The sequence below is a fragment of the Hemitrygon akajei genome, chromosome 7, assembly GCF_048418815.1.
Source record: "Hemitrygon akajei chromosome 7, sHemAka1.3, whole genome shotgun sequence".
Lineage (NCBI taxonomy): Eukaryota > Metazoa > Chordata > Chondrichthyes > Myliobatiformes > Dasyatidae > Hemitrygon > Hemitrygon akajei.
The window spans coordinates 46,070,757-46,098,014 of NC_133130.1; the positions used below are offsets into that span (position 1 = coordinate 46,070,757).

The window sequence follows — 27,258 nt, forward strand, 5'->3', positions numbered from 1 at the left end:
GGTCTCAGGGTACTTGGAGGCATATGTTAAAATAGGCCGTAGTCACTATGGCTTCCTCAAAGGAAAATCTTGTCTGACAATTCTGTTGGAATTCTTTGAAGAAAAAACAAGCAGAATAGACAAAGGAGAATTGGTTGATGTGTACTTGGATTTTCAAAAGAGCTTTGACAAGGTGCCATGCATGAGGCTGCTTAACAAGCTACAAGCCCATGGTATTACAGGAAAGATTTGAGCATGGATAAAGCAATGGCTGATGGGCTGGAGGTAAAGAGTAGAAATAAAGGGAGCTTTATTCTGGTTGGCTGCCAGTTACTGTGGTGTTCTACAGGGGTCTGTGTTGGGACCAATTATTTTTATATAATATGTCAGTGATTTAGATGATGGGATTGATGGCTTTGTTGCAAAGTTTGCAGATGATATGACGATAGGTGATGGGGCAGGTAGTTTTGACAAAGTAGAGAGGCTACAGAAGGACTTAGAATTGGAGAATGGGCAAAGAAGTGGCAGATGGAATACAGTGTCAGGAAGTGTATGGCTATGCACTTTGGTAGAAGAAATGAAAGTGTAGATTATTTCCTAAATGGAGAGAAAGGTGCAAAGGGATTTAGGAGTCCTTGTGCAGGATTCCCTAAAGATTAATTTGCAGGCTGGGTCTGTGGTGACAAAGGCAAATTTAATGTTAGCATTCATTTCAAGTGGACTAGAATATAAAAGCAAAGATGTAATGTTGGGACTTTATAAAACATTAGTAAGGCCTCACATGTAGTATTGTGTACTGTTTTGGGCCCCTTATCTTACAAATGATGTGCTGAAGTTGGAGAGGGTTCAAAGGAGGTTCACAAAAGTGATTCCAGAATTGAATGGTTTGTCATATGAAGAGTGTTTGAGGCTCTGGGCCTCTATTCACTAGAATTCAGAAGATGAGGGATGACCTCATTGAAACCTATCAAATAGTGAAAGGCCTTGATAGAGTGGATATGAAGAGGATGCTTCCTATGGAGGCAGAGTCTAACACCAGAGGACACAGCCTCAGAGTAGAGGGGCATCCTTTTAGAATGGAGGTGAGGAGGAATTTCTTTTCCAGAGAGTGGTGAATCTGTGGAATTCTTTGCCACAGACAGCTGTGGAGACCAAGTCTTTATGTATATTTAAGGAAGAGGTTGATAGATTCTTAATTGGTCAGGTTATGAAGGGACAAGGGGAGAAGGCTGGAGATTGGGGTTGAGAGGAAAATTGGATCAGCCATGATGAAATGGTAGAGCAGACGTGATGTGCCAAATGGCCTAATTCTGCTGCTATAGCTTATGGTCTTATGATCTTAATTCAAACTCAAAATATGCCATTTTTAACTGTGCTATTTTACATTGTTCCAGTTATCATATTAATTGTCAGAAATTTCTCTTTGTAGATGTTTGTAAATATAGTTGCAATTCCATATCACAAACTTGTGTACATTCATCTTTAATTGTTTTATTTTAAAGATTAATACCTTATTATGTACTGACTTGAATATTTAATGAATTTATACCCCTGGTCAACTTATAATGTCCTGATGAAGGGTCTCGGCCCGAAACGTCAAAGGTGCTTCTTCCCGTAGATGCTGCCTGGCCTGCTGCGATCCACCAGCATTTTGTGTGTGTCGCTTGAATTTCCAGCATCTGCAGATTTCCTCATGAATGGATTTACTCTCCACTTTTCGATTTCTTTTAAATTTTCCTACCTGAGATTCTACAAAAATTGCTCAAGAACTACAAAGCATTTCTCCATATCTGTGGAAGACAAGATAGTCTCCAATGTCAATTCTATACTTGGAGATACAAGTGACTTCCAGTAAGAAGACAACATGCTTAGTTACGGTGCCTCTCCACGTCTAACAATTGGTGCAAATGTTTGCCTTAAATATTTTTCTTGTGATCGCAAAACCCTGTTGGATATTGGTAATATAAAATGCTCTAAGTCTAGTTCATTAGTTTGTTGGCACCACCAATGACCAAGGAGCTGTGTGGCTTTGGGTTGTTGCATGGACTAGGCCTTCATGCCACAGCATTGCCTGTTGCAGCCACCTAGGTAGGAGACACTGGAGGTGATGTGCGAGAGAACGTAGGTGTGATGGGCATGCTGAAATCTGTGCAGAGCTGGGGGCTTGCTTCTGCAGGCTGGCTCTCCCATTGGTGCTGCCTCGCCAGTGTTTGCTCCCTGGAAGACAAGCTGGATTACCTTCATTTGCAGCTGATGTAGCTGAAGATGAGGAACTGCTGAATTCTTGTTCTTGCAGAAATCAGGCTTTAGGAAAACATTCCATGCACCATCAATCTTCAGGCCATGTCAGTCAGGGACTTGTGATAGTATTATTTTGTGACTGTATGTGTTGGATCATAACTATATGTGCTGTATCCTGTGTGTAACTTACAGTATGTACTGTGTTTTGCACCTTGGCCCCAGAGGAACAATGTTTTATTTAGCTGTATACATGTTTGTGTTGGCGTGATAATTAAACTTAAACTTGAACTTGATTTAACTGCTGCAATGAAAGAAGACTAATTAATCTTTATGTGTAATGTTTCATTGTTTACATTTTGAAAAATACAGAATATCATTAATACAAGTAATGGGATCATTATATCTGTGCAACCCAACCAAAACCAAAACAATTGCTGTTGCCGGCGACCCTATGGATTTGTTTTACTTGCAGGATGTGCCCTCACTCCTATAATAATTGCTCTAAAAGAGGAGGATATGTATTCGATCCTTTATTAGCAATTAGCAAGCATATTATTTTGAAGTGATGAAACCGAAGCATACCCTATTGTAAGCTAAGTGTAGTTGAGCATTATTCAGTGTTCAGCAAAAGATACAACATCTACAAACTGCAATGAACAAAGCATGAAGACCATCATGGCTTGCAGCGGGACCTGGACCAACTGGAAAAATGGCAGATGGAATTTTAATGCAGACAAATGCGAGGTGTTGCACTTTGGTAGGACCAACCAGGGTAACTCTTACACAAACAGCAGTAGGGCACTGAGAAGTGCAGTAGAACAAAGGGATCAGGGAATATGGGTCCATAATTCATTGAAAGAAAGCTTTTGGCACATTGGCCTTCATAAATCAAACAATTGAGTATAGAAGGTGAGATGTTATGTTGAAGGTGTATAAGATATTGGAAGGGCTTAATTTTGAGTATTGTGTGCAGATTTGGTCACCTACTTGCTGGAAAGATGTAAATAAGGTTGAAAGAGACGAGAGAAAATTCAGAAGGATGTTGCCGGTTCTGGAGGACAGGAGTTTTAAGGAAAGATTGAACAGGTTAGGACTTTATTCCTTGGAATGTTGAAGATTGAGACGAGATTTGATAGAGGTGTACAAAATTATGAGGGGTATAGATAGGGTAAATGTAAGTAGGCTTTTTCAACTGAGGTTGGGTGGGACTAGTACTAGAGGTCAGGAGTTAAGGGTGAAAGGTAAAAAGTTTAAGGGGATCATGAAGGGTAACTTCTTCACTCAGAGGGTTATGAGAGCATGGAACAAGCTGCCACTGCAAATGGTGGTTACAGAGTTGATGTCAACATTTAAGAGAAATTTAGATAGGGGTATAGAGAGCTATGGTCCTGATGCAGGCTGATGGGAGTAATTAGCTTAGATGGCTCGGCATGGACTAGAAGGGCCGAAGGGCCTTTTTCTATGTTGTACTATTCTATGACTCCATGAAGATGTAACTTATTCCCTTTGCTTTTACCATGTCCCTGTCATGTGACTTGTTACCACAGTAAACGTGCAACACAGAGAGCCAGTAGATAGAAAACAGATGAATGGCACCTACATTCCACCCTCTAGTTATTATACTAGAAAAATTACAGCTATATGCTACCAAGACACAGGAGATGTGAAATGTCAACATTAATGCAAATGTCCTGTTTTGGTCAACAGTTTAGCAGTCTATGCTAGGTTGCAGTCTTCTCCTGACAAACCAGGTTCTTCTTGACTACGTTAAGGAAATTCTGCTTGAATTTCTGCTGCCAAAGCTTATCCAAGTACGAAACTGAAGTCCCTTTAACTATCAGCTTTGGCTGAGCGTTGGCTCTCTACCACCACGATTTCCTTTCAATGGTCCATTTACAGTTGAACCCAGCATTGTTCTGATTGCATTGGATCCATCATTAACACTATGTATTACTTGCAATGACTATAATGCCTTAGGCATATTCTTCCCTATCAGGAGCTCAATTTCTGACTCAATTTCCAATAAATGAATATGCTTCAGGTGAGACCATTTCTGAAGATCTCTCTGACAAGGAGTATTCCCTTTTGCGACAGACGTACTTTCCTGCGTATAGATATTAGGCAGTTCATAATAGCTTTCACTATCTGAGTTGGCCACTTCCAATCCTGAAATGACGTAGCTACTCACAACCCTCTTATGATCAATTATGCATAAGGGAACGCATGTCCCTTTTCCTGTCAGGTTGAGCTTGTTCATGAACCTCACTGTACAGAACACTACTGTACTTCCTTGATCTAGGAAAGCAGAAGCAACCACTTTCTTTTTACTCATCCTACCCTTCACCTGAACTGGAATTATAGGAAGTTTACATTCATGATCACAACCCAGATAAGGCCATTAGGTACCAATGCAGTACTTACTGCCAATGTTCACTCTAATTTGTAATGGCCAGTGTGTGCAAAAATCTTGTGCTGCATAATTTTTTGCCTAGTGTCAATAACATACGCACATTGAATTTTTAAGTGAAAGTAAACCTGAAGCTATTCTAAGGATAATAAACTACCAGGTCCTGTTTGTTGTTCATTATTTAAAGGAAACAAAATAACTGTCAATAAGAACTTTGATTTCCTCTGGGTTTGATCACAAAACACATGTAGCAGGCTGCAGCAGGTAATGAAGGATTTTCTCACCGGAACTTTTGTACACCATCCATATGTGATTTGCTTGCTAAATGACACTTTAAAAAGTCAAGTTTCCAAATATCACTCCACTTCTTCCCACTTGCAAATTCTCCAACAACTTCTGCATCGTGACAATACACACAGGTAACACAATTTCTGTATTGTACATAAATATTTCTCAAAGTTGCTCGTTTCTGAACTCATGAGCTTTCGGTCTAGCAGTTTCTACTGTTTCATTAAGCCATTCTGCTTTAGATGAGCTAGTGGTTCTTTTACCCTTCACGGCTTCTTTGGAATTCAACATAGTGAATGAATAATTTCTTCAATAAAAACAGTGTAAATAAGCCAGTTAGAAAATCTGAAGACAAATCATTGCAAACTCCACATTCTCAATACCATCCGCATCAGAAATGTGATTGTGTACGATCGTGAAATGTACTTAACAAGCCAACAAGGTAGAGAATGAAGCAAAATGCTGTAGGAACTCAGCAGGCCACGCGGCATCTATGGAAAAGAGTACAGTCGACGTTTCAGGATGAGACCCTTCACCAGGTGATGAGCACAAATTTGCTGCAGCCTACATAGAAAGGACTCCTTCTTGGCTACTTATCAAATCAGAAGATGTGAAAACCTTCTCGTTGCTGTGTTTGCTTCATTCTTGGCTTTTTTCAAATGTGCACCCTTTTCATCAGTTCCAGGCTCAGTTTAAGCTTCACTTTCCACAGTAGCTACAGTAGTAGCAAAGCTGCTTCCTTTAACTTGAGAATAAAGTTGTGATGTCCTGTTGTTGACACCCTTGCTTACTGCCGCCAATATTGCATCGTATTTTTTCCAGATGTTGGGTGTGTTACAATTTTTACTTACCTTTCAATTAAATCAGCAATGTCAGTGGAAGTAACCATATGGTTGTTCCTTTTTTGCAGTTTATAGGCCACCGATTTCCATTTTTCCCTAAGTTTATGGCGCAATTTATTCCACGACCATCCTCATATTAGCAGGCATGTCCAACTCTCACATGTCCTGCACACCTCCCATGGCACAGCCTCTAAGCAAAAGACTGTAATCTGGAAAATCTTTCACATCTTCTGATTAGATATGCGGCCAAGAAATAGTCTTTTCCATGTAGGCTGCAGCAATTTTGTTCTTGTAATAAAGCTTGGGGCTTTATCCTTGCTCTGGGGTGGTCCACTAGTAACATTTGACAAGCTCTCAAGGATGAAAGCCTTCATAAATGAATGTTACTGCAATGGATCACCATCACAGATTTGAATCTCTCTTTTAGGCAGAAATACAATGCATTGTTGTTGGATCACTATGCTTGTTATTTCCTTTAGTGTCCTTATGGTCTCCAGCACAGCATTTAGATTTTTATCATCTGAAACATGAATGTCCTCAGAAACACCTTGTGCTGTTGGATATGGCATAGGTTCAGAGTGCCTCCTTGATGCAGGTTGAGAGTAAACACCTGAACTACCCCTTGGGGTCCAAACTCATGGTGCATAGACATTTGTTCCTCAAATGTATCCACATTGACACCAAGTATGCTGGATTTTCTCTGTTCCATGTCAACATCGGAACTCTCACCATAGAACTATCCTGCTAGAGCACGTTTAGCACTCACAGTACATGAAGCCTTAGCACTTTAACTCTGGCCACCTTGGCTGCAATTCTTCCTGCCCCATCTTTCTCCAAGTTTGTTCTTCTATCTGCTCCTGGTTTCTACAAAACTGTTCCATCTGTTCTTCCTGGTTTCTTCAAAGCTGTTCCATCTTTTCTTCCAATGTGTGTTAATCCCTCAATAATTGTCATCTTGCATATAACTCAGCTAAATCAGCCTCCATTCTAATATGTGCTGATGAGGCATCAGCTGCATGGCCTCTGCTAGCAATAGGACATACTGCATGCATTTTTGATGCACTGTCTTCAGCTTTATACGTAGGCACAGTTGCTTTATAAATATTTTCATTTCCTCCAGCAACCTGACACGTTTGTTTAATTTCTCTCTTAGTGTCGATGTCAAGGTCACTGCTTCCAGCTTGACTCACGTTGTTTTTCAACTACACAAACCAGAAAAAAACAACAGCAAATTCAGTTCAGCTGTCAACAGTGGAAGTATTACAATTCAGCATTCAACAGAACCAGGATTCGAGCTACTCAAGCAAACACCACTATACAGTTTTTAGTCCCCAGTTGGGCAAGTGGCGCTGACCATTCAAAACTGTGTTTCTTTTTTTGTAATTTATTTTTTTTATTGAAGTTTATCATCAAGCAAACATTTCCATAAGATGTATTTCAGATATTGTACATATATATCATATAGTCATATATGCCACAAATCTCCATATATTTATCTGAGGTATGCACTTATAGAAAAGAGAGGAAAGAAAGAACAAGCAAAAGGAGAAAACTATGTACAAGTAGGAAGTGATTTTTTTTACAACATATTCATTGAATTTTGAGAATAAAATCAGGCCTATGAAGTGTTATGTAATTAAACCATTTTTCCCAGTATGAATCAAATTGTTACAACTTATGGTTAACAGATGCTGTTATCTTCTCCATTTTGTAAATGTCCATTGTAATTTCCATCCATGCATTTGAGGTTAGGCTCTCCTGTGATTACCATTTCCTAGTAAGAGTCTTTTTACCAGCCACCAGCAGTCTATTCTTTAAATATTTATCTCTTCTCAACCATACTTGAGGCATATGCCCAAAATATATGGTCTTACTTTCTAAGGGTATTTCACATTTAAAGATGTCTTGTAGGGCATTGTGTATCCCACTCCAAAAGTCTTTGATAACGGGGCATTCCCAGAAAACTTGAAGAGTAGCGGTGACCATACACAACCCTGTCTCATGCTCCTTTCTAGGGTAAAACTGTTTGATAAATATCCATTGATTTTAATCCTAGCAGTAAAGTTGTCATATAGTGCCTGTATCATTTCATTAATTGTGTCATGGAAACCAAATCTATGTAAAACTCTGAAAAGAAAATTCCAATTAACGGAATCAAATGCCTTTTCAGCATCCACGCTTATCACTATTGCTTCGATTTTATTTTTTTGTATATGATCCATAATGTGAAGTGTCCTTCGTATATTGTCTTGTGTTTGGCGTTGTTGTATAAAACCTGTCTGATCCTTATGTATCAGTATTCGTAGAAACTCTTCGAATTGTTTGGCCATGATGGAGGTAAATAATCTATAATCTACATTAAGAACGGATATTGGTCTAAATGATCCACATTCCATTTTATCCTTGCCTTCTTTCAGTATGGCTGAGATTATCGCTTATTCCAGCTGGGTGGCATTTGTGCCTTTTTTAGAGCCCAGTTCAGTGTGGGGAATAAGACAGGAATTAACTCATTTTTAAATTCTTTGTACCACTCTGCCATATACTCATCTGATTCTGGTGACTTGCTTAATTTAAACTTACTAATTGCAGCTTTTACTTTAGTTATGTCAGCAGTTATCATTTTATTTTATTCTTCATTTAAAGTGGCTAACTCTAGAGAATTCAGGAGGGTGCCAATTTGGGTTATGCTTCTCCTGGAACTTTTTATCATTTTTGTTCTTGGATCCCTAGTTCTATGAATTGTATTTTCTGCTATCTTTTTTTTCAGTTTCCATGCCAATATTTTCATAGACTTAGATCCACTTCATAATGTCTCTGTTTCAGAAACATTAAATTTTTCTTGATTTCTTGTGCCACCAAACTACGTATTAATTTCATTCCTAATTTTTAAAATTTCCTCTAATGTATCCTTAGCCAAATTCAATGTGTGTTTTTTTTTTCTAGTTCCTTCAGCCTATTTTCTAATTCCTCTAATGTTTTATTCCTTATTTTTTTCTTATATGAAGATATCGCTATAATTTTCCCTCTTAAAACAGCCTTCAGAATATCCCATAGAATGGGAGGTGAAACTTCTCCATTATCATTGAATTCTAAGTAGAGACCAATTTCCTTTTAATTTGTTCCTTAAAGTAGGGATCATTGAGTAGACTTGAATTTCATTTCCAAATAGTATTCTTTAGTTGTGGGTCAAAATCAACAGTAATATATAGGTGCATGGTCACTTACATCTATTGTCCCAATTCCATAGGTTTTATTTTGTCTTTATCTTTTCCAAATGTTATGAAATAGTCTATTCTTGTATATAAAGAATGGGGGGCAGAATAATAAGTGTATTCCCTTCTGTTGGGGAAAAGGTCCCTCCATATATCAATTAGATCAACATCCTCAAAAAGTGTATTAACTTTCTTGTAAGGATTTTGTTTCATAGGTTTTTCTATTGGAAGAGTCTAACTTTGGTTGTAATTGTAAATTTAAGTGTCCCCCACATATCAGGAGACCTTCTATTTCTGTTACCATAATATTAGTTATTTTCTGAAAGAAACCAATGTCACTTCCTGGGGGTGCGTGTATATTCAATAGAATAACTGAATTTTCGTCTATATTCCCCCTTACCAGAATATGTCTGCCCGCCTTATCTCCCATTTCAAATGCTTTTTCAAAATTTAGCTTGCTTGAGATAAGAATAGCAACTCCTCTCTTATGTCCTGATTTATATGAGGAGAAAAACAAATTAGTGAAACCCATTCTCTTTAGTTTTCCATGGTCATTATCACTTAAGTGAGTTTCCTGTAAATATACCACATGGGCCTGTTGTTTTTTTTCATTTTGGATAGAATTTTACTGTGTTTGATTGGATTTAACAGCCCATTGACATTAAAAGAAATTAATTTTACTTTGTCCTTAGCCACGTGTATTTATTATTATTATATCATTGAAATTAGCAGAATAAAACTTTATCGATCTACTCCCTGAACAAATAAGAACCAAGAAACGTGAATAATAAAAAAGAGGCAAAGAAAGTGTGATTCCAAGGCTGAGATCTCTAGTAGATGACCCTGGGTTGAGCTAGAGCAGGGGTGTCAAACTCATTTTAGGTCACGGGCAGGATTGAGCAAAATGTAGCTTCATGCGGGCCGGATCAGTCGGACGCGTGCGAACGCAGCTTTCGTTGCCTCCGTTTTTTCAGCCTGCTCTCATGTGTCTCAGTCTCTGCTATAACTACAAAGTGTTTCACTTTACATATTCCGTTTCTTATGAAAAAGACTGCCGAGCAAGAATGCCGAATAAACACTAAAACCCCTGAAAACCTGATACCTGAATAAACTCAGTATTAGCCATATCATACGCCATAGGCGCTTCGATTACTGGGGCCAGCTTTAATAGTAATTAGATATTATCTCGCGGGCCAAAGATAATTCCACCGCGGGCCGGATTTGGCCCGCGGGCCTTGAGTTTGACATATATGAGCTAGAGGAAACGTCTAGCAGTGGGGGATAACCCCTCCTACCTGTGAGTTGATGCCCTCATTGCAGTACCCATAAAAGTAAGTGAACAAATCTATGTCCATTACGTACACAGAAAAGATTTCCCTGTGTATTCTTCCCATATATATATTCTCATTTAGGTGGGGAAAAAGGAGTGAATGAATGAATAAAAACAATAATTGAGTACGGTAATATAAAATCCACATTATAATAAGTATTTCTTGAGATAGGTATAGCACCGTCTATTTTTGCTTCCGTTTAGTTATCAACACTTTTAAAGGTAGCTAAACCTTATGGCTCTTCTGGAGGGCATGAGGGCTGCCTTCGGAAAACTCACAGTCTCTTCTTGATATTCTTCTCTTGCCCTCCGCGCGTCCCCTGCTTTCTCGATTCTCTCACTATTTCCCAAGCGGAGTGGGATAACTGCTCAACCAGGCTTTCTCTTGGTTTGATCATGCTGATGGGCAACCCTCTGACCTTCATGCCTGTAGTTGCCTCTTCCACTGTCTGATACAGTTGTATCCCATCTTCATAAAACACTCGCAGTTTAGCAGGGTACGGGGTTTAGAATCTAATCTTTCCTTGCTTTAATATTCACTTTACTTCAGAGTATTCTTTACGTTTCTGCAGGACCGCCGGGGGGTAAAATCTTGATCGAAATATATTAATTTCCTGTCCAAAAACACCCTCTTCTTTCCCCAGGCCCTTCGCAGAATCTCCGCCTTGGTATTGTATCAAAGGAATCTAATTACTATTGAGCATGGCTTATCTTCTCTGTCTCCAGTAGGCCTCGGGTCAAGCGCATGATGCGCCCTCTCAATTTCAAGCTCCATTGTCGAGGGAATCTCCAACAAGTTTGCTACAAACTCCATCATAAACAAACCCTCCACTCCTTCGGGAACATTGTATTTCCTGATATTTTTCTGTCGCGATCTTCTCTCCTGGTTAAGCAGTTTACTTTCTTATTGATTTGATATTTTTATTGTCTTACTTAGTATCCATTCCACATTTTGCACGCAATCTTCCACCTTCTCGATTTGTGTCTCTGCCACTGCTATTTTTTGATTAACGTTGGCAAGCTCTGACTTAATATCATTTAGTTGCTTTTTGGAATCCCCGTATCTCTTCCAGAATTTTTATCATATTCGCTGCTTCGCCTGAATGAGGCCCATCGTCAGCCTCGCTACCACGCGTTCCGGTAGGAGAGCCGCTCATTGCATCCCTCTCATCCATAGGCTTCGCAGTGATGCTCTTTTTATCTCCATTCTTTTTCCCCATTCTTGCCCCCTTATTAATTCAGATATTTTCGAAAGATCTTATATTTAATGGATTAACGGGGCAAAATATGCATTTTTCCGGAGGAGCTATTGATTTAAACTGACATTCTGGACGATGACATCACCGGAACCTCAAAACTGTGTTTCAAACCCAAACACACAGCATCAACCAACAAAAGGTTGATACTTGCCACAAGCTGCTCCTTGCATGTAGGTGCTTCTAATTTCACAGACATATCCAAATGCCAATGATCATTTGGTGTAACTGTCAAAGGCTTTTACTGAATAAACATAGCAGTCAAACCAAGCCAAAACCAAAACAATTGCCGCTGCTGGTGACCCTACAGATCTGTTATACTTACCTGACGCGCCCTCACTCCTGTACTGGTTGCTCCAAAAGTCAAGGATATGTATTTGATCCTTTATCAGCTATTAGCAAACATACAAGTTTGAAGTGATGAAACTTAAAGCATACTCAAATGTAAGCTAAGCGTAATTGAGTGTTATTGAGCATTTGGCAAAACATACAACATCTGTCAGTCCTGAGCTATGACAGACTGCAATGAACAAAGCATGAAGACGTAACTTATTTGCTTTGCTTTTACCACACCCTCCACTCATGTGACTAGTTGCCATAATAATCACGCTACACAGAGTACAATGAAGATAGAGGACAGATGCATGGCTCCTACTATATTGATTATAAAATTAGATTGACAATAAAGGCATTCAGTATATGAAAAAAATCAAGCTGTAGAAAAAATTTTTTTCCCACTGTCTATTGCCAATTACAATATTTGCTTTTGAAAAAAAGTGCCCTGCCCAGCCCCACACAATTCATTTAACTTTACCTCTACATTTGGCATTAACCCAAGTTGAAACAATTTGAAACCACAGATGCTGACAGCACAGCATCTGTTGGTTGCCAGAGAATAAATCGTGTATTCAGTGGCTTAAAGGCTCCTTCGTTCTCCCTGCCAACAGAATAGATTCACTTAGAACTCCTTGATTTTAAAGCAGTGCTGCAATGGTAACTATTTTTTTTTTTACTATTTATTAGGAATGACTTTGTAATATTGTCCAAAATCCAGCATTGTGTTTTGAACAGTATATGCATAACATTTTGGAAAAATTATACTTAAGTCAATAATGAATTGTATCCTATAGTATCAGCCTGCACTTGTCTTTCAGCACTTATTTTTTCCAACCTTGATCCAGTCTCTTCTTATGTACACTTCTGATGTCTTCTGCCATTTTGACAATTTCCAGTTTTTCTCTTACCAAATGTGTTATCTTCAGTCTGGACATTCAGTCTTTTTTACCCTCATCCCACATTCATGTAATTAAAAGGTTAATCACTGATTCCTTGAGCCAAGGTCTAACCAATCTTCTATCACCATTCTCTTCCTGGCTGAGCTTGTTATTACGTTCATAACATTAGAAAGCCTAGTGGCACAGCTAAGTGTAGTAGCTGTCTTACAGTGCCTGAGACCCTGAGTTCATTCCTCAGCTTGGGTGCCCTCTTTGTGGATTTTGCACCTTCTCCCTATGACCAGAATGTTTACTCCAAGATACTCTGGAATCCCCCCACATTCTAAAGACATAGAAATTGATAAATTAATTTGCCACTGTAAATTGGCTCTAGAGTATTAGTGAACAGTGGAATCTGGGGGAGTTGATGGAAACATAGGGAGAAAAAAAATACGATTAATGTAGGATTAGTGCATTTGTGTGATTGATAGTTGGCACAAACTTAACAGGCTGAAGAGCCTATTTCTGTGCAGCTTGTCAATATGACACTATAGATCTACAACTTCTTCAACTAAACTTACTTTCCCCAAGTCAAAGACATAGCTATGGAAACCCAAAACAACCCTCTCATTGGATATATGTATCAGTGTTATTCAGTCCTGTTTCTTATCTTTATCATACCTGCTTTGTTGATGAGGCTCCGGCAGCTGCACGGTGGCATAAGTAGTACAACTGATACCACACAGATCCCTTGGTCTAGGTTTGATCCTAACCCCCAATGCTGTCAGTGTGGAGTTTGCATGTATACCCTGTCAGGACATGAATTTACCTCGTGTTCCCAAGATGCACAGATTAGTAGTTTAATTGACCATTGTAAGTTGACATTAATATGTACATAAGTAGGAGAATATGGAGGCAGCTGATGAAAATGTATTTGAACAAAATGGGGTAAGAGTAAATAGGTGTTTTATGGTTGATGTTTTCATGCTGTATTAATCAATAATTATATCACTGGTGCCTTCCATTTTCCTTAATTGTGAAAAGGTTAGAAAGATTAATTTGTATATTGCAAAATTAAAGCATAGTGTGCAACAAAGGTGTATTTCTCCTACTCCAGTTAAGTAAGGTTTGGTCTGTGCAATAGTGCACAAAATAAAAGATAGCAGAATGCCCTTGTAAGGAATGAATGAACTGGAGACATCTGATATGCTTTGGGTACCGTCACTGAAGCCTGAATTGAGCAAGTTGATATTTTAGACAAACTAGTAGATCCTGATCAAATGCAGGGATTTTTAAGCACAAGTTGATGAAGCTGTTATGATATCAGAAGAAACTAATCACATACCTCTTCATCTTGGGTTGGTCAATGTGGTACATTGACGGAGATGCTTTACATCATGTGAATGAAAATGTCTTGCTTTGTCCAAATGGAAAGAGTATGTGTGGGCTCCACGAATAAGGTGAAGGGCCGTTCCTGTTCTTCCTCATTGAGTAAGTATTTTTTTTGTTTGATCTGTAAAATTTCTGTGAGTGAGTCTCTTGCTCAGTAATGGTGTTTTCTACTATGTCTCTGCCACTTCTGCAGCACTGATCTTGCCACCTTCTTTTCTAGCCAGACCATGTATAAGGTATGCCTTGTCATCTCCTTCCATCCAACTAACCACACATTCAATGGATCACGCACTGCTCGACCTCCATTTTCAGCATTCTGAAGTGACCAAACCCTCTGCAACTTTTTGGATCAGCCTTCCTTTTCTACCAATCACTCCCTTCCTTGGCCACTTCCCTATGCAAGTGCAGGAGATACTGATCTTTGACTATATCCTTCCCATCATTCAGGAATAAACATGGTCCTTTCAGGTGAAGCAATAATTCAGTAGCACTTCATTCAATTTAGTGTAGCACAGTTGCTACACGCAACATTGGGTAATCTAAATACTGACATGTGACTTCTTTTTGGAACATCATTCAATCTGCAGTAGTGGTCTTGAATTTCTCTCAGTCACTTTTAGTCCTCCCCATGTTTACTCTGACCATCTGGTCTTTGGCCTCCTAAAATCATGCAATAATACTCTGAAGGGGAGAAAAAGGGAACTTAAGGAAATTTTTTTTGAGCTGGATGTGTTGATGCCTTTACAATATTGAATTTATTAATTTCAGGTAACTCACTGTTTCAGTGTTCTTCATTTTTCTCTTCTGTCTTACAAATTGCTGATTTAGCTGGTAATTGTTACTTTGAGAACTTTGGTCTGCACCCTATTACAGACATTCACTCCTTTTTCCACGTCTGCACTCTTTGCAACTTAACACATACTTATTCTCATTTATCTAGTTCTGTTGAAAAAACCTTGACCTGAAAGTTCAACTCTGTTTCCACTCCTCACATGTTGCTTAAAAATGACCTGAACTGAATGCTTGAATGCCAGCAGAGATGATCTCCATTTGCATCTATTTTATGTAATCTATGTAATTAATAACATCTGTCTTCAGTTCTGCTTTTGTTACATTATGTTTCCCATCTTCCTCTTGACAGAACACCCCCAATCCTATTTTACTTTGGCTCCTCCCACTTTCTTCAGACTCGAGGGGTAGCCTTGGACTCCAGCTACGCCTTCCTCTTTGTTGGCTAAGTAGAACAGTCAATTTTTCAACTCTTCCCCATTAATGGTCCCCAACTCTTCCTCTGCTACATTGACCACTACATTATTGCTGCTTCATGCACCCATGCTGAGCTTGTCAATTTCATCAACTTTGCCCCCAATTTTCACCCTGCCCTAAATTCACTTGGTCAGTCTCTGACACCTCACCCCCTTTCTTGATCTCTCTCCATCTCTGGAGACAAACTGTCGACCAACAACTTTTATAAACCTACTGATTCCCATGGTTATTTTGACTATACCTCTTCCCACCCTATCTCCTGTAAAAATGCTATTCCTTTTTCTCAGTTCCTTGCTCTGTGCCGCACTTGTTCCCAGGATGTGGCTTTTCATTCCAGGCCATCAGAGATATCCTCCTCCTTCAAAGAACGGGGTTTCCTTTCTTCCACCATTGAGGATGCCCTCACCCAGATCTCTTCCATTTCCCAAACATCCATGCTCATCCCATCTTTCCTCCGCTCACTTTTACAAAGAGATTTCCTCTTGTCCTTACCTACCACCTCATGATCCTCTGTATCCAACATATCATGCTCCACAACTTCCACTATTTCCAAAGAAATCCTACCACCAAACAGATCATTACCTCCACTCCCCGCACCCTCCCCCCCCCCCCACTGCTTTCCACAGGGATCGCTCCCTCCACGAACATTTGTCCCTGTCCAATAATCTCTCTTTCGGCATATATCCCCACAAGTGGTCTAAGTGCTACACATGCCTATTCACCTCCTCCCTCACTTCTATTCAACGCTCCAAATAGTTCTTCCAGGTGAGGCAACACTTTACCTACAAATCTCTTGGGATTGTCTGTTGTGTCCAGTGCTCCCAATATGGCTCTTCTACATGATTGAGACCTGTCGTAAAATAGGGCTCTGCTTCATCAAGCACCTCCACTGCATCCGGCAAAAGCAGAACTTCCCGGTGACCAAATATTTTAATTCCCATTCCTGTGCCCTTTCCAACATGTTGGTCCATGGCCTCCTCTTGTGCCAAAATGAGGCCACCCTCCAAAGGTATTGGAGGAGCAATACCTTATATTCCATCTGGTTAGCCTCAAATCTGATGGTATGAATATCAATTTCTCCTCCCCCCTCCCCCTTCAATTCCCCACTCTCGCCTCTTACCTGTACTCACCTGCATATCACCGCCTCCTAGGTCCCCTCCTCCTTTCTTTTCTCCTATGTTCCATTCTCTTCTCTTATCAGATTCCTTCCTCTCCAGCCCTTTATCTTTCCTACCCACCTGGCATCACCTTCTAGCTATCCTCCTTCCCTTCCCCTGCACCCTTTTATTCTGGCATCCTACCCCGTCCTTTTTAGTCCCGAAGAAGGGTCTTGACCCAAAATGTTGACTGTTTATTCATTTCCATAGATGCTGTCTGTCTTGCTGAGTTCCTCCAGCATTATGTGTGTGTAGCTTTGGATTTCCAGCATCTGCAGACTTTTTTGTTTATCATATAGCATAAGTTGTGTTGTTTTTAACATCATTGATTTTGCTTTGCTCATAATAATCCTGATTTGGAAGAATATTATCCATCTAGCAATACAACTTTATGTTTTTATGAAATTGACATGAAGTTCATTGCAAATATTGGAGTCATAATTATCATTTTTAAACATTTTCTTTTAGCTCTCATTTTTGCAGACTACAGGTATTTCTACTCAGACTGTCAACATTGGTTCTGGTGTTACCTGGGGAGGGACTGCAAGTTTGTCGTCATCGTGGCTATCCCTCAAGGTCGAGGATGATGGTCTTTGTTCTGTTGATCTATTTATGGGCTCGCAAGTGGCTCATGAGTCCAATATTGACTTTGAAAGTTCTTCTGCATTCAGGACAGGTAGTTCCAGATGGCAGATTGGGCTTTGGTTGTTGCTGCCTCTCCTTCCATTTTCTTCTCTTTTCTTCTAATTCTGCACATCTGTTGGCTTCAAAAGTTGCTGTTCCTTCTCGGATGATGGCTTGCCAGAATTTCCTGTCCTTGGCATTGGTTTCCCAATTGTTGATGTCGATGTTACATTTCTTCATGTTGGCTTTTAAGACGTCTTTGAACCTCTTCTGTTGTCCACCTCTTTTACGTTTGCCTTCTTTAAGCTGGGAGTAGAAGATTTGTTTCGGCAGACATTCGTCTTTCATCCGAACAACATGACCGCTCCATTTTAGTTGGTTATTGATGACGTAGGCTTTAATGCTCATTGTTCCTGCTTCATTTAGCATGCTGAGGTTGGTTCTTTTATCTTACCAGCTGATATTTAAGATGTTTGAAGACAGCGTTGATGGAACTTTTCAAGTGCCTAAAGATGTTGTCGGTATGTTGTCTAGTTTTCTGATGTATACAGGAGCGTTGGGATCATCACTGCTTTGTACACTAAAATTTTGGTGTCTGTTCGGATGTCACGATCATGAAAGACTCTTGTTCGGGGAAGTCCAAATGGACGTTCCAGTGCATTTAAGATGATGTTGGATCTCGTCATTAAGGTCGACATTGGAGGAGAGGTGACTTTCAAGATACAGAAAGTGGTCCACGTTTTCCAGGGTTATTTTGCCAAGTTGAATTGATGGTTCTATCCGATTTGTCTCAGTTGGTGATGGTTGGTAGATGATCTGAGTCTTCTTGGAATTGATGGTAAGTCCAAGTTTCGTCTATGCAAGGTTGAAGGCAGTCAGAATCTGTTGTGGGTAGTTTTCTGAAAGAGCTGCAACACTGTTGTCATCTGTGTATTGGAACTTGATGAGGGAACTCGTGGATGGCTTGTCTTTGGACTTGAGATGGGGAATATTGAAAAGTCTGCCATCTGTTCTGTAGACAATTTCGATTCCTGGGGTAGGTCGTCCTTGATAATGTGGATGATTGTCACAATGAAGATGGTGAACAAAGTTGGGGCAATCACGCATCCCTGTTTTACTCCTGATCTAACTTGAAAAGGCTCCCAGTTACTGTTGCTGACCATGACTGTGGCAAGCATGCCATCGTGGAAGAGTCTCAGGATTTGAATGTACTTTTCAGGGCATCCATAGGTGGATAGGACATCCCATAGGAGTTCCCTCGATACTGAGTTAAGGCTTTGGTGAGGTTGATGAATGCCATGTACAAAGGTTGAAGTTGTTCACGACATTTTTCTTGTAGTTGTTGCATTGTAAAGATCATGTCGATTGCTCCAGGTGATGGTCTAAAACTGACTGGCTTTTGTCTCCGGAAGGATCTTCTCGGCTATCTTGAGCCGGTTGTTCATGATACGGGTGAGGATCTTTCCTGTTGTTGCTAACAGGGAAATTCCATGATAGTTTCCGCATTCAGATCAATCGCCTTTCCTTTTGTAGATGGTTACGATTGCTGAGTCTCTAAGGTCTGCTGGTACATCTTCATTTATCCAGATTTTGATGAGAAGTTGATGCAGTTGATAATGAAGCGGGTTACCTCCAATTTTGTAGACCTCGGCTGGTATTCCATCGAGTCCAGCGGCTTTGTTGTTTGTCAAGGTTTTGATGGCTTCCTTGACTTCTTCAAGTGTTGGTATTTTGCTTAGGGAGTCGTCAACGGGCTGTTTTGGAACATTATTAATCATATTCCTGTCAAATGAGACGGTTTGATTTAGAAGATCTTCAAAGTGCTCCCTCCATCTAGAATTGATGTCAGAATTGCTCTTCAGGATGGTTGAACCATCTTTGCTTTTGAGAGGGGCTTGATTGTGAGTGGATGGACCAAAAATAGCTTTAGTTGCATTGAAAAAGCCTCGAGTGTCATTGGCGTCTGCTAGATATTGGATTTCCTGAGCTTTCTTCCTCCACCATCGGTTTTTCAGGTTTCGGGTGCTCTTCTGGACTGCAGCCTTAGCTAAGAGCAGCAAACTACCGTATTTCTTCTAACATGGATACTCTTTAGTGGCATTTCTGAATGTTGATGGAAAAATAAAATGATATGTAGAATACTGATTGGATACAGAATTATGAATAAACCGTTGTGAAAAGAACATTTTTTTTACAAAGTTAACAGTCATTACTTAGTATAATTTATTTTAAGGAAGAAGGTAAGTTTCAACCAAAATATTAATCAGGACCCATAAACAGGCTTTTCTGTAATTGTTTTTTAGTTGTTATAAAGCTGAAAAGATCTGTTTACTTTATAGAAGTCTCCAGGATCAACCAAATATTATACCAGGGAAATGTTATAGCCAGGAAGCCTTACTCATTTTTCTATAAGTGATAGACCCATAAATACTGTATGATTATTAAAGGATATGGGATTTCAGTGAGTATTGGTGACCAAGTTTGAATTTTGAACTATATAGTAGAGAAATTCAACATTGCTTCAAATGTCTTTTTGAAACAAAGGCAAGGGAATTCAATTTTTGATTATAATCTTCCATTATTGGTTTCTTTCTGAAGTATGCTGGCTGCCAAATGATAAAGCCACAATATGCTTCCATTGGTGATCCAAGCACAATCAGTCAAGGATTTCTAGAGGGAATTGGGTAAGCAATAAAAAGAAAATAACTTCCAGGACAATATGGAAAAATGGAACTAATTGGATTGCTCTTTAAAAAATATTGGCTAAATGATCTCCGGTGCTGTTAAGATTTGGTGTGCTAGGCATTTGGCTCAAGTGGGTTTTAAAGTCCTTTCCTATTGCAACAATGATAAAACTCTGATTAAAAATAATATATAAATAGGTGCTGTGTCTGCTCCTTCCATTTGTTCTTGGTCTCGATCCACCTTGGGCTCCATGGTAGCATAACAGTTAGCGTGGCGCTATTACAGCTCAGGACATTTCAGAGTTTGTAGTTCAATTCCGGTGCCATCTATAAGGATTTTGTACATTCAACTCGTAAACCACATGGGTTTCCTCTAGGTGCTCTAGTTTCCTCCCACAGTCCACACATGTACTGATTGGTAGGCTAATTGGTCATTGGAAATTGTCCTGTGATTAGTCAAGTCAAGTCAACTCAAATTTATTTATAAAGCACATTTAAAAACAACCCATGTTGACCAAAATGCTATACAAACCATAACAGGTAGCTAAAATCACAAATACAAGAAATACAGATGTAAACAACAAGGCACCCAGTTTATAGGCACAAAATAAACAACACATGAGCACAAGCCAAAAATCAGCCACATCAGGAAGAGTCAAACACTAGTGAATAAAGGTAAGTTTTGAGCCTGGACTTAAAAGAATCAATGGAGGGGGCAGATCTGATAGGGAAGGGAATGCTGTTCCACAGTCTAGGGGCTGCAACAGCAAAAGCGCGGTCACCCCTGAACTTAAATTTAGATCGCGGGACAGCCAGGAGCCCCAAGTCAACTGACCTGAGGGAACTGGAAGTAGAATAAGGGATTAGAAGGTCTGCGATATAGGAGGGGGCCAGCCTGTTTAGGGCTTTATAAACAAACAAGAGAACCTTAAAATCAATTCTAAACTGTACTGGTAGCCAGTGGAGAGAGGCCAGGATAGAAGTAATATGGTCCCTCTTCCAGGCACCTGTCAGGAGCCTGGCTGCAGCGTTCTGGACCAGTTGCAGGCGGGACAGGGACGACTGACTTATCCCAGTATACAGGGAGTCCAAGCGGGAGGATATAAGGGTGTGGATGACTTTCTCGAGATCTTTGAAAGAGAGAGATGGCTTGATTTTGGCAATAGTATGAATCTGGAAAAAAACTGGCTTTTACTACTGCATTAACTTGCTTGACAAACTTAAAGGTGGAATCAAATATCACACCAAGGTTTTTGACATGGGATTTGACAAGGTTGGACAGGTTACCAAGACTGTTGGTAATCACTTTGATGGAGTCAGGGGGGCCAAATAGGACAACTTCAGACTTGCCTTCATTCAGTTGTTGGAAGTTTTGTGCCATCCAACACTTTACATCCTCAATGCAGTTCATGAGGCTGACTAGATTTGACTAGTCATTTGGTTTCAAGGGGAGATAAAGCTGTGTGTTGTCAGCATAACAATGGAAAGAAATGTCATGTTTTTGAATGATTTGGCCGAGCGGAAGCATGTATATAGAGAAAAGAGTGGGACCTAGGATGGAACCTTGTGGGACGCTGCAGGAGAAACTAGGCTAGGATTAAATAGGTGGGTTGCTGGGAGAGGCGGCTCATAGGGAAGAAGGGCCTGTTATGTACTGTATCGCTAAATAAGAGAACCTTAAGCAGCTTCTTTTAATGGACACTTGAAGTTTTTGTAAACACTTAAATTCTCTCATTGATAGATTTCATTTTTCTACTTGCAATGACTCAAAGTAGCTTAAAGAATAAGCATTGCACTAAGAAAAAAATTGTGTTAGGGTATTTAAGAAATTATTTTAAACATTTTTGGTATTTGCTGGTTTAGCTAGCATTTAGAGAAGAATTCCAAGTTCAAATGTAAACTGGAAGTAATATGCCTGGTGGTTGTATTTGTTGGGAGGACAAAGATTGTAAAAATGGCAATGTAAAATATAATGTGATAAGTTTGAGCCCTGAATCTTGGTAACAGATAAATTAAACAAGCCAGTTGGAGAATCACTGGAAGGTCTCAAGACAAGCTTTTTGTTGGAGGTGGATTGGGCCGAAAGAATTGAAAACTGGTACAAGAACAATATTCCATTTACAGAAAGGAAACAGAGCAGGTGGAGAGTAGATAGAACCAAATTTTGCATCATACCATCAAAGCAGGTATGCTGCTCACACCTCAGGGTTAAAAAAAACCTAAAAGCAATAACAGAGCCTACTGTGATTACGAATGGTCAATATAGGACCCTGGTCAGACCACATTTGGAGTACTGTGCTCAGTTCTGGTCACCTCACTACAGGAAGGATGTGAAGACTATAGAAAGGGTGCAGAGGAGATTTACAAGGATGTTGCCTGTAGTGAGAAGCATGCCTTATGAGAATAGGTTGAATGAACCTGGCCTTTTCTGCTTGGAGCGACAGAGGATGAAAAGTGAGCTGATAGAGGTGTATCAAATGATGAGAGGCATTGATCATGTGGATAGTCAGAGGCTTTTTCCCCAGGGCTGAAATGTCTAACACAAGCGGGCACAGTTTTAAGGTGCTTGGAAGTAGATACCGAGATGTCAGGGATACGTTTTTTACGCAGAGAGTGGTGAGTTTGTGGAATGGGCTGCTGGTGACGGTGATGGAGGCAGATACAATAGGGTTTTTTCAGAGACTCCTGGATAAGTAGTACATGGAAGGTAGAGGGCTATGGGTAACCCAAGGTAATTTCTAAAGTAAGTACATGTTCGGCACAGCATTGTGGGCTGAAAGGCCTGTATTATGCTGTAGGTTTCCTATGTTTCTATTCGTAAAAATATTCTACTGAGTTGACTAGTACCATTTAAGAAACAAGTGATGAATTTAGCTGGATGGATTGGGATAGTCCAAGGGCCACATTTCTGTTCAATCTTGTATTTGAAAGAGTTTTTCACCAGGAAGGACAAAACTGCTATGTGGAACCTACCTTCACTCAACAACAGCATGTTGCATTTCCATCAAGGATTAATGAATTTCAACCATAAGATAATTACTTTGCCATTGTATTATATCTTATGCCAAAGTAATTTCTGGTATAATAAGTTTCAATAACACATGCATTGTCATTTACCATCACTTTTTAAAAATGAAGCAGCTCTAATATTGTTTAAAATATCAAATTGAGTAATAGGATGAATAACCTAGGGAGTTATGAAGGAAAATTCTTATAAAATAAAATCTGTTATTCAACTCTTTGATCAGTATTGCTTCATTCAATAGTGAATTTTATATATGTAAAATGTGAAATTTTGCTTTAAATTAATTTTTAATGTTAATTCTGATCAGAGCACTGTATTCAGAGGATGAGGAGGACACCCCCACTTGATGAACTTCAGCCTCCTCCTTATCAGGATGACAATGGATCGCCACATCTCTCATACACACCGTCAGAGCTTGATGACAAGTGTGAACTGTCTCATTCCAGTGCAGATTGTAATAGTCCACGCTGTTCATACAGTAAGTGCCCTAGCGAGGGTAGTGTAGGCCATGAGACGGAGAGCTACCATCAAAAAGGATATGAAGAGGATGTTCCCAGTGACAGCACTGCCATTCTCAGTCCAGAGGTAACAGAGATGAACATTTACATGTGGTTTATTGAATTGTCAATTTCAGCTATTTAAACTGTAGGAGCTCCGGTGATTTACAAATACATTAATAATCTTCATTATAGTGTGCCTGCACATATCTAATGTTCTGTAAATATTATTTAACTTATACCAATGTGATGTCTTGCTGTACATTTATTTATATTCTTTATTTCATTTAATTATACATCATTTAAATGATAGAGACCCACCTGGAAGTCAAGATGAGTTCCTTTCTTCTTTGCTGTATCTCAAGATTAAGCAGGGTTTATAGAAATACCGAAAGTTAACAATGTTATTTTTAGATAAAATGGTGAATAAATGGACAGAAATTTCTTTGTAATTATTTCCACTTTGCCACCATAACTTCATTATATTTTAGTACATTAAATGCAGTGTTTGCTGTACTTCCAGCAGAGTTATGGTGTTGAAGTAGGGTTATCTCAGAGAAGACTCCTATGGTGGTAAATCAATGATAATGGTGTATTAGATGGAGATTGGTTGCTGAAATGTTAGAGGTATTTAAAAGAATTGTTTAGTCACAATTTTTTATGGAAATGTATAGCACTCCTGAAAATGGCTGTTGAAGATCATTCTATGATCACACTCCAATGGGAGTTGCAGAAGCAGGAAGTTGCTTTGGTCATTATTGGGATGGTTTTTACTCACCGCATGGTAGTTCCAAAGTAAACTTAGTTACTATATTTCCCCTTGTGATTATACTAGTGTCTGACTTCACACTGAAATTCAGAAGTCAGGAATAATTTGGAGGGGATCAGATGCATTGCTTCTACTTCTAGGTCTTTCTGTTTTACAAGTCTCTCCAGGGCCCTCCCACTTACTGTTTAGAACCTGCCCAAATTTAACTTAATAAAATGTAACCCTTCACGCTTGCCTGAGTTAAATTTCATTTGCTATTTCTATGTGTATTTTTCCAGTTAATCGATATCCTGTCATAATCTTAAATAGCCTTCTTCACTGTGCACTATACCACCTATTTAAGCATGCTAACTACATTCTTATCCAAATTGTTAATATAGATTACACTTAACAGTGGAGTCAGCATCAATCCCTGTGATCACAAGCCTCCAATCTGAAAAAAAGACCTCTAGTTCTGTGCTCTAACTGCTACCACCAAGCCAATTTTGTATCCAATTGACTACCTCAACCTGGATCTCCTGTGACCTCAGCTTCCAGATAATCCTACCCATACAGGACCTTGTCCAAGACCTTCCTAAAGCTGAAATAGATAATGTTTACTACCCTACTCTTATCAGTTCTGTTGGTTAGCTCTTCAAACACAAACCCACCAGTTACCTTCAACTAATACTTTTCTTCACCCGATGGAACTTGTTTGACTTCTCTATCAGTTCCTCTCACTTTCTACAAATCACAAGTATAGCCACAGGCACTTGTATAGGCCTCAGCAATACCTGTCTTTTTGTTGGCTTCCTGGAATAGTCCTTACTCCAAGACTTCTCTGATTCCATTGCTCAACTCTTTCTCTGTTGGTGCTACTTCCTGCAGAACTTGTCAGTATATGAGCTTCACCATTTACTTCCATTCCACCCTTAAGTTCACTTGGACAACTTCTTGCCCTTTTCTGTTTCCATCCCATTCAGCCTTCTCCACCTACCCCTTCTTGATCCATGGCACTTTGCCCTGAAACTGCAGGAGGTGCAACACCTATTTCTAAACCACCACCATACAGAGACATAAACAACTCTTCTAGGTAAGGCAAAGATTTATGTACACCTCCTTCAATCTTGTCTAGTGCATTTACTGCTTACAATGAGATCTCTGCTGCACCAGCAAGACCAAGTGCAGGCTAGGTGACCTGTTTGCTGAGTATCTTCCACCCAACTGCAACCTCCATCTGTAGCTTCTAGTTGCACGCCACTTCAACCCTCTATCCATTTCCTACCACTTACCTGTCCATCTTTCGTCTTTCCCAATGCCAGAATGAAGAGAAAGACAAACTATAACATCTCATATTCTACATTCTGCAACCCAATGCTGAGATTTTTTCCCATTTTAGGTTACTGTCACCTCTGTTTTCACATCTAATCTAGTCCTATGCCTCCCATTTTTGTTCCCTTTCCAATATCCACCCCTTGGGCAACCCCATCACTCATTTCATCTCCTTCCTATTCCTGGTTTTATCCATTGATTACCCACAGACTTCCATCCATTGGATCCTTTGTGGTTTTCTGCTTATCTCTCCCTTAAATAGTTCCCATTATCACTTTCCTTACTTAGCATATTTTAACATTGTAAACTTTGGCTCCCTACTCATCACTGTTCAACCTTCATCTTCATTTTCCCCCTCCCTCCTGAAACATTCCATTTATTTTTCCCTTGTCTTTTTCTATCCAGCACCAGCTTGCCTGTTTCTCCTAACTCTATCCTTTCCTTTCCCCCTTTAGCTCCATCTGCTCATCATTCCTTACCCCTCCTCAGTGCATCTACCAGCCCTGTTTCAGCCCACCTCCTCTCCTTTGTATACCATTTACCTTCCCACTCTACATCCAGTTCTGATGAAGAGTCTCAATCAGAAAAATCTATCAGTTCTTTTTCCCTCTCTGATGCTGCCCAACCACTGAGATCTTGCTTCTTGTCCTGTTTACACACCAAAGCTAAATCTCTTTTCATTAGCAAGCACAGCTGAAAGCTTGCAAGTTGGCTTCACCACCATCTTGAATTTGGCATGGTGTCCCCTTGAACAGTGCCCAAAGTAAGACTGTGTCTATGATCTGCTTCTTCACAATTGTGCTCCCAGGTATGTCTAGCCCCATTGTTCGTTCTTGGCTACCTAAATTGAAGTCTAAAGGTAGTTTGGGATCTCCCAAGTTGTCCATTTCTCCACTGCCCAGATAGGAAGCTGCTCGGTTACCCAAGTGCCCACTATGATCCAGTTCTGTGCTAACAATAATGCCTTGTGGGTAGTTACAGTGTCAGTTCTGGTTAATTGTGTTGTCATGAGGTAGTCGCTGAGTAAATTCAGGCATATTTATGCAGCAACATGAGCATCTAGAGAATGTCTTACTTCATTTACTTAGTTAAGCCCATCACCCCTACTGGGGCATAGGCCACCGACAGCAGCTCACCAGAGACCTCTGTCTAGGGCCAGTCTTTCAAATTGTCCCCAGGTGTACTGAAGATTCTGCCTCTCCCAGATATGATTCCTTTGGAGCTCTTGTTGGGGTTTCTTTAGCACTGGGTTTTTACAGAATGTGGTTGTTAGCCCCATGCCCAACCCTCCTCCTTTTGCAGCTAGGCTTGGGACCATCCGTGGCAGAATCCTTGCGTCCTTTGGTGTTTTCCATTTCTATGGTGGCCATAGCTCTTTAGTTGTCCGATGGTGCTACTCTGACAAGGATGTACACATTGCTGATGCTTGTTGGAATAAGACAGCCAATGAAGTTACTGAAGCTACCATTCAGCACTTGGTTGACTCTTTTTTGTGGTGAAAATGCACCCATAGCAGGCAAGTATACAAATCTGTAGAATTCAGCAATTTAAAATATGGACGTGTGTGTCTTCTGTTTTGAATTGGCAAACTTACAGATTTCTTGTCATTTTATTGCTTTGAATTCTACTTGATTCTACTTCTGAAAAACTACACGAGAAGAAAGTCACTATTTTAGTTCCAGATATGATCCTTGTTGATACTTGATTTCACTTTTTCTTTAGACTAATCATTATATAAACATTGAAAGCTCAATTCCATAACTT

The 27,258-nt window shown here is 39.8% G+C and overlaps 1 protein-coding gene across 3 annotated transcripts in view; it reads left to right on the plus strand.

Moving 5' to 3' along the window:
• The window catches only part of LOC140730407 (synaptotagmin-14-like), a 165,992-nt gene that overhangs the window by 83,683 nt on the left and 55,051 nt on the right, over positions 1-27,258 (plus strand). For all 3 annotated transcript variants that reach the window (XM_073050745.1, XM_073050744.1, XM_073050746.1), the window contains exon 5: positions 23,225-23,502. In XM_073050745.1, coding sequence (XP_072906846.1) covers positions 23,225-23,502 — 278 coding nt within the window. The remainder of the gene's footprint in view (positions 1-23,224; positions 23,503-27,258) is intronic.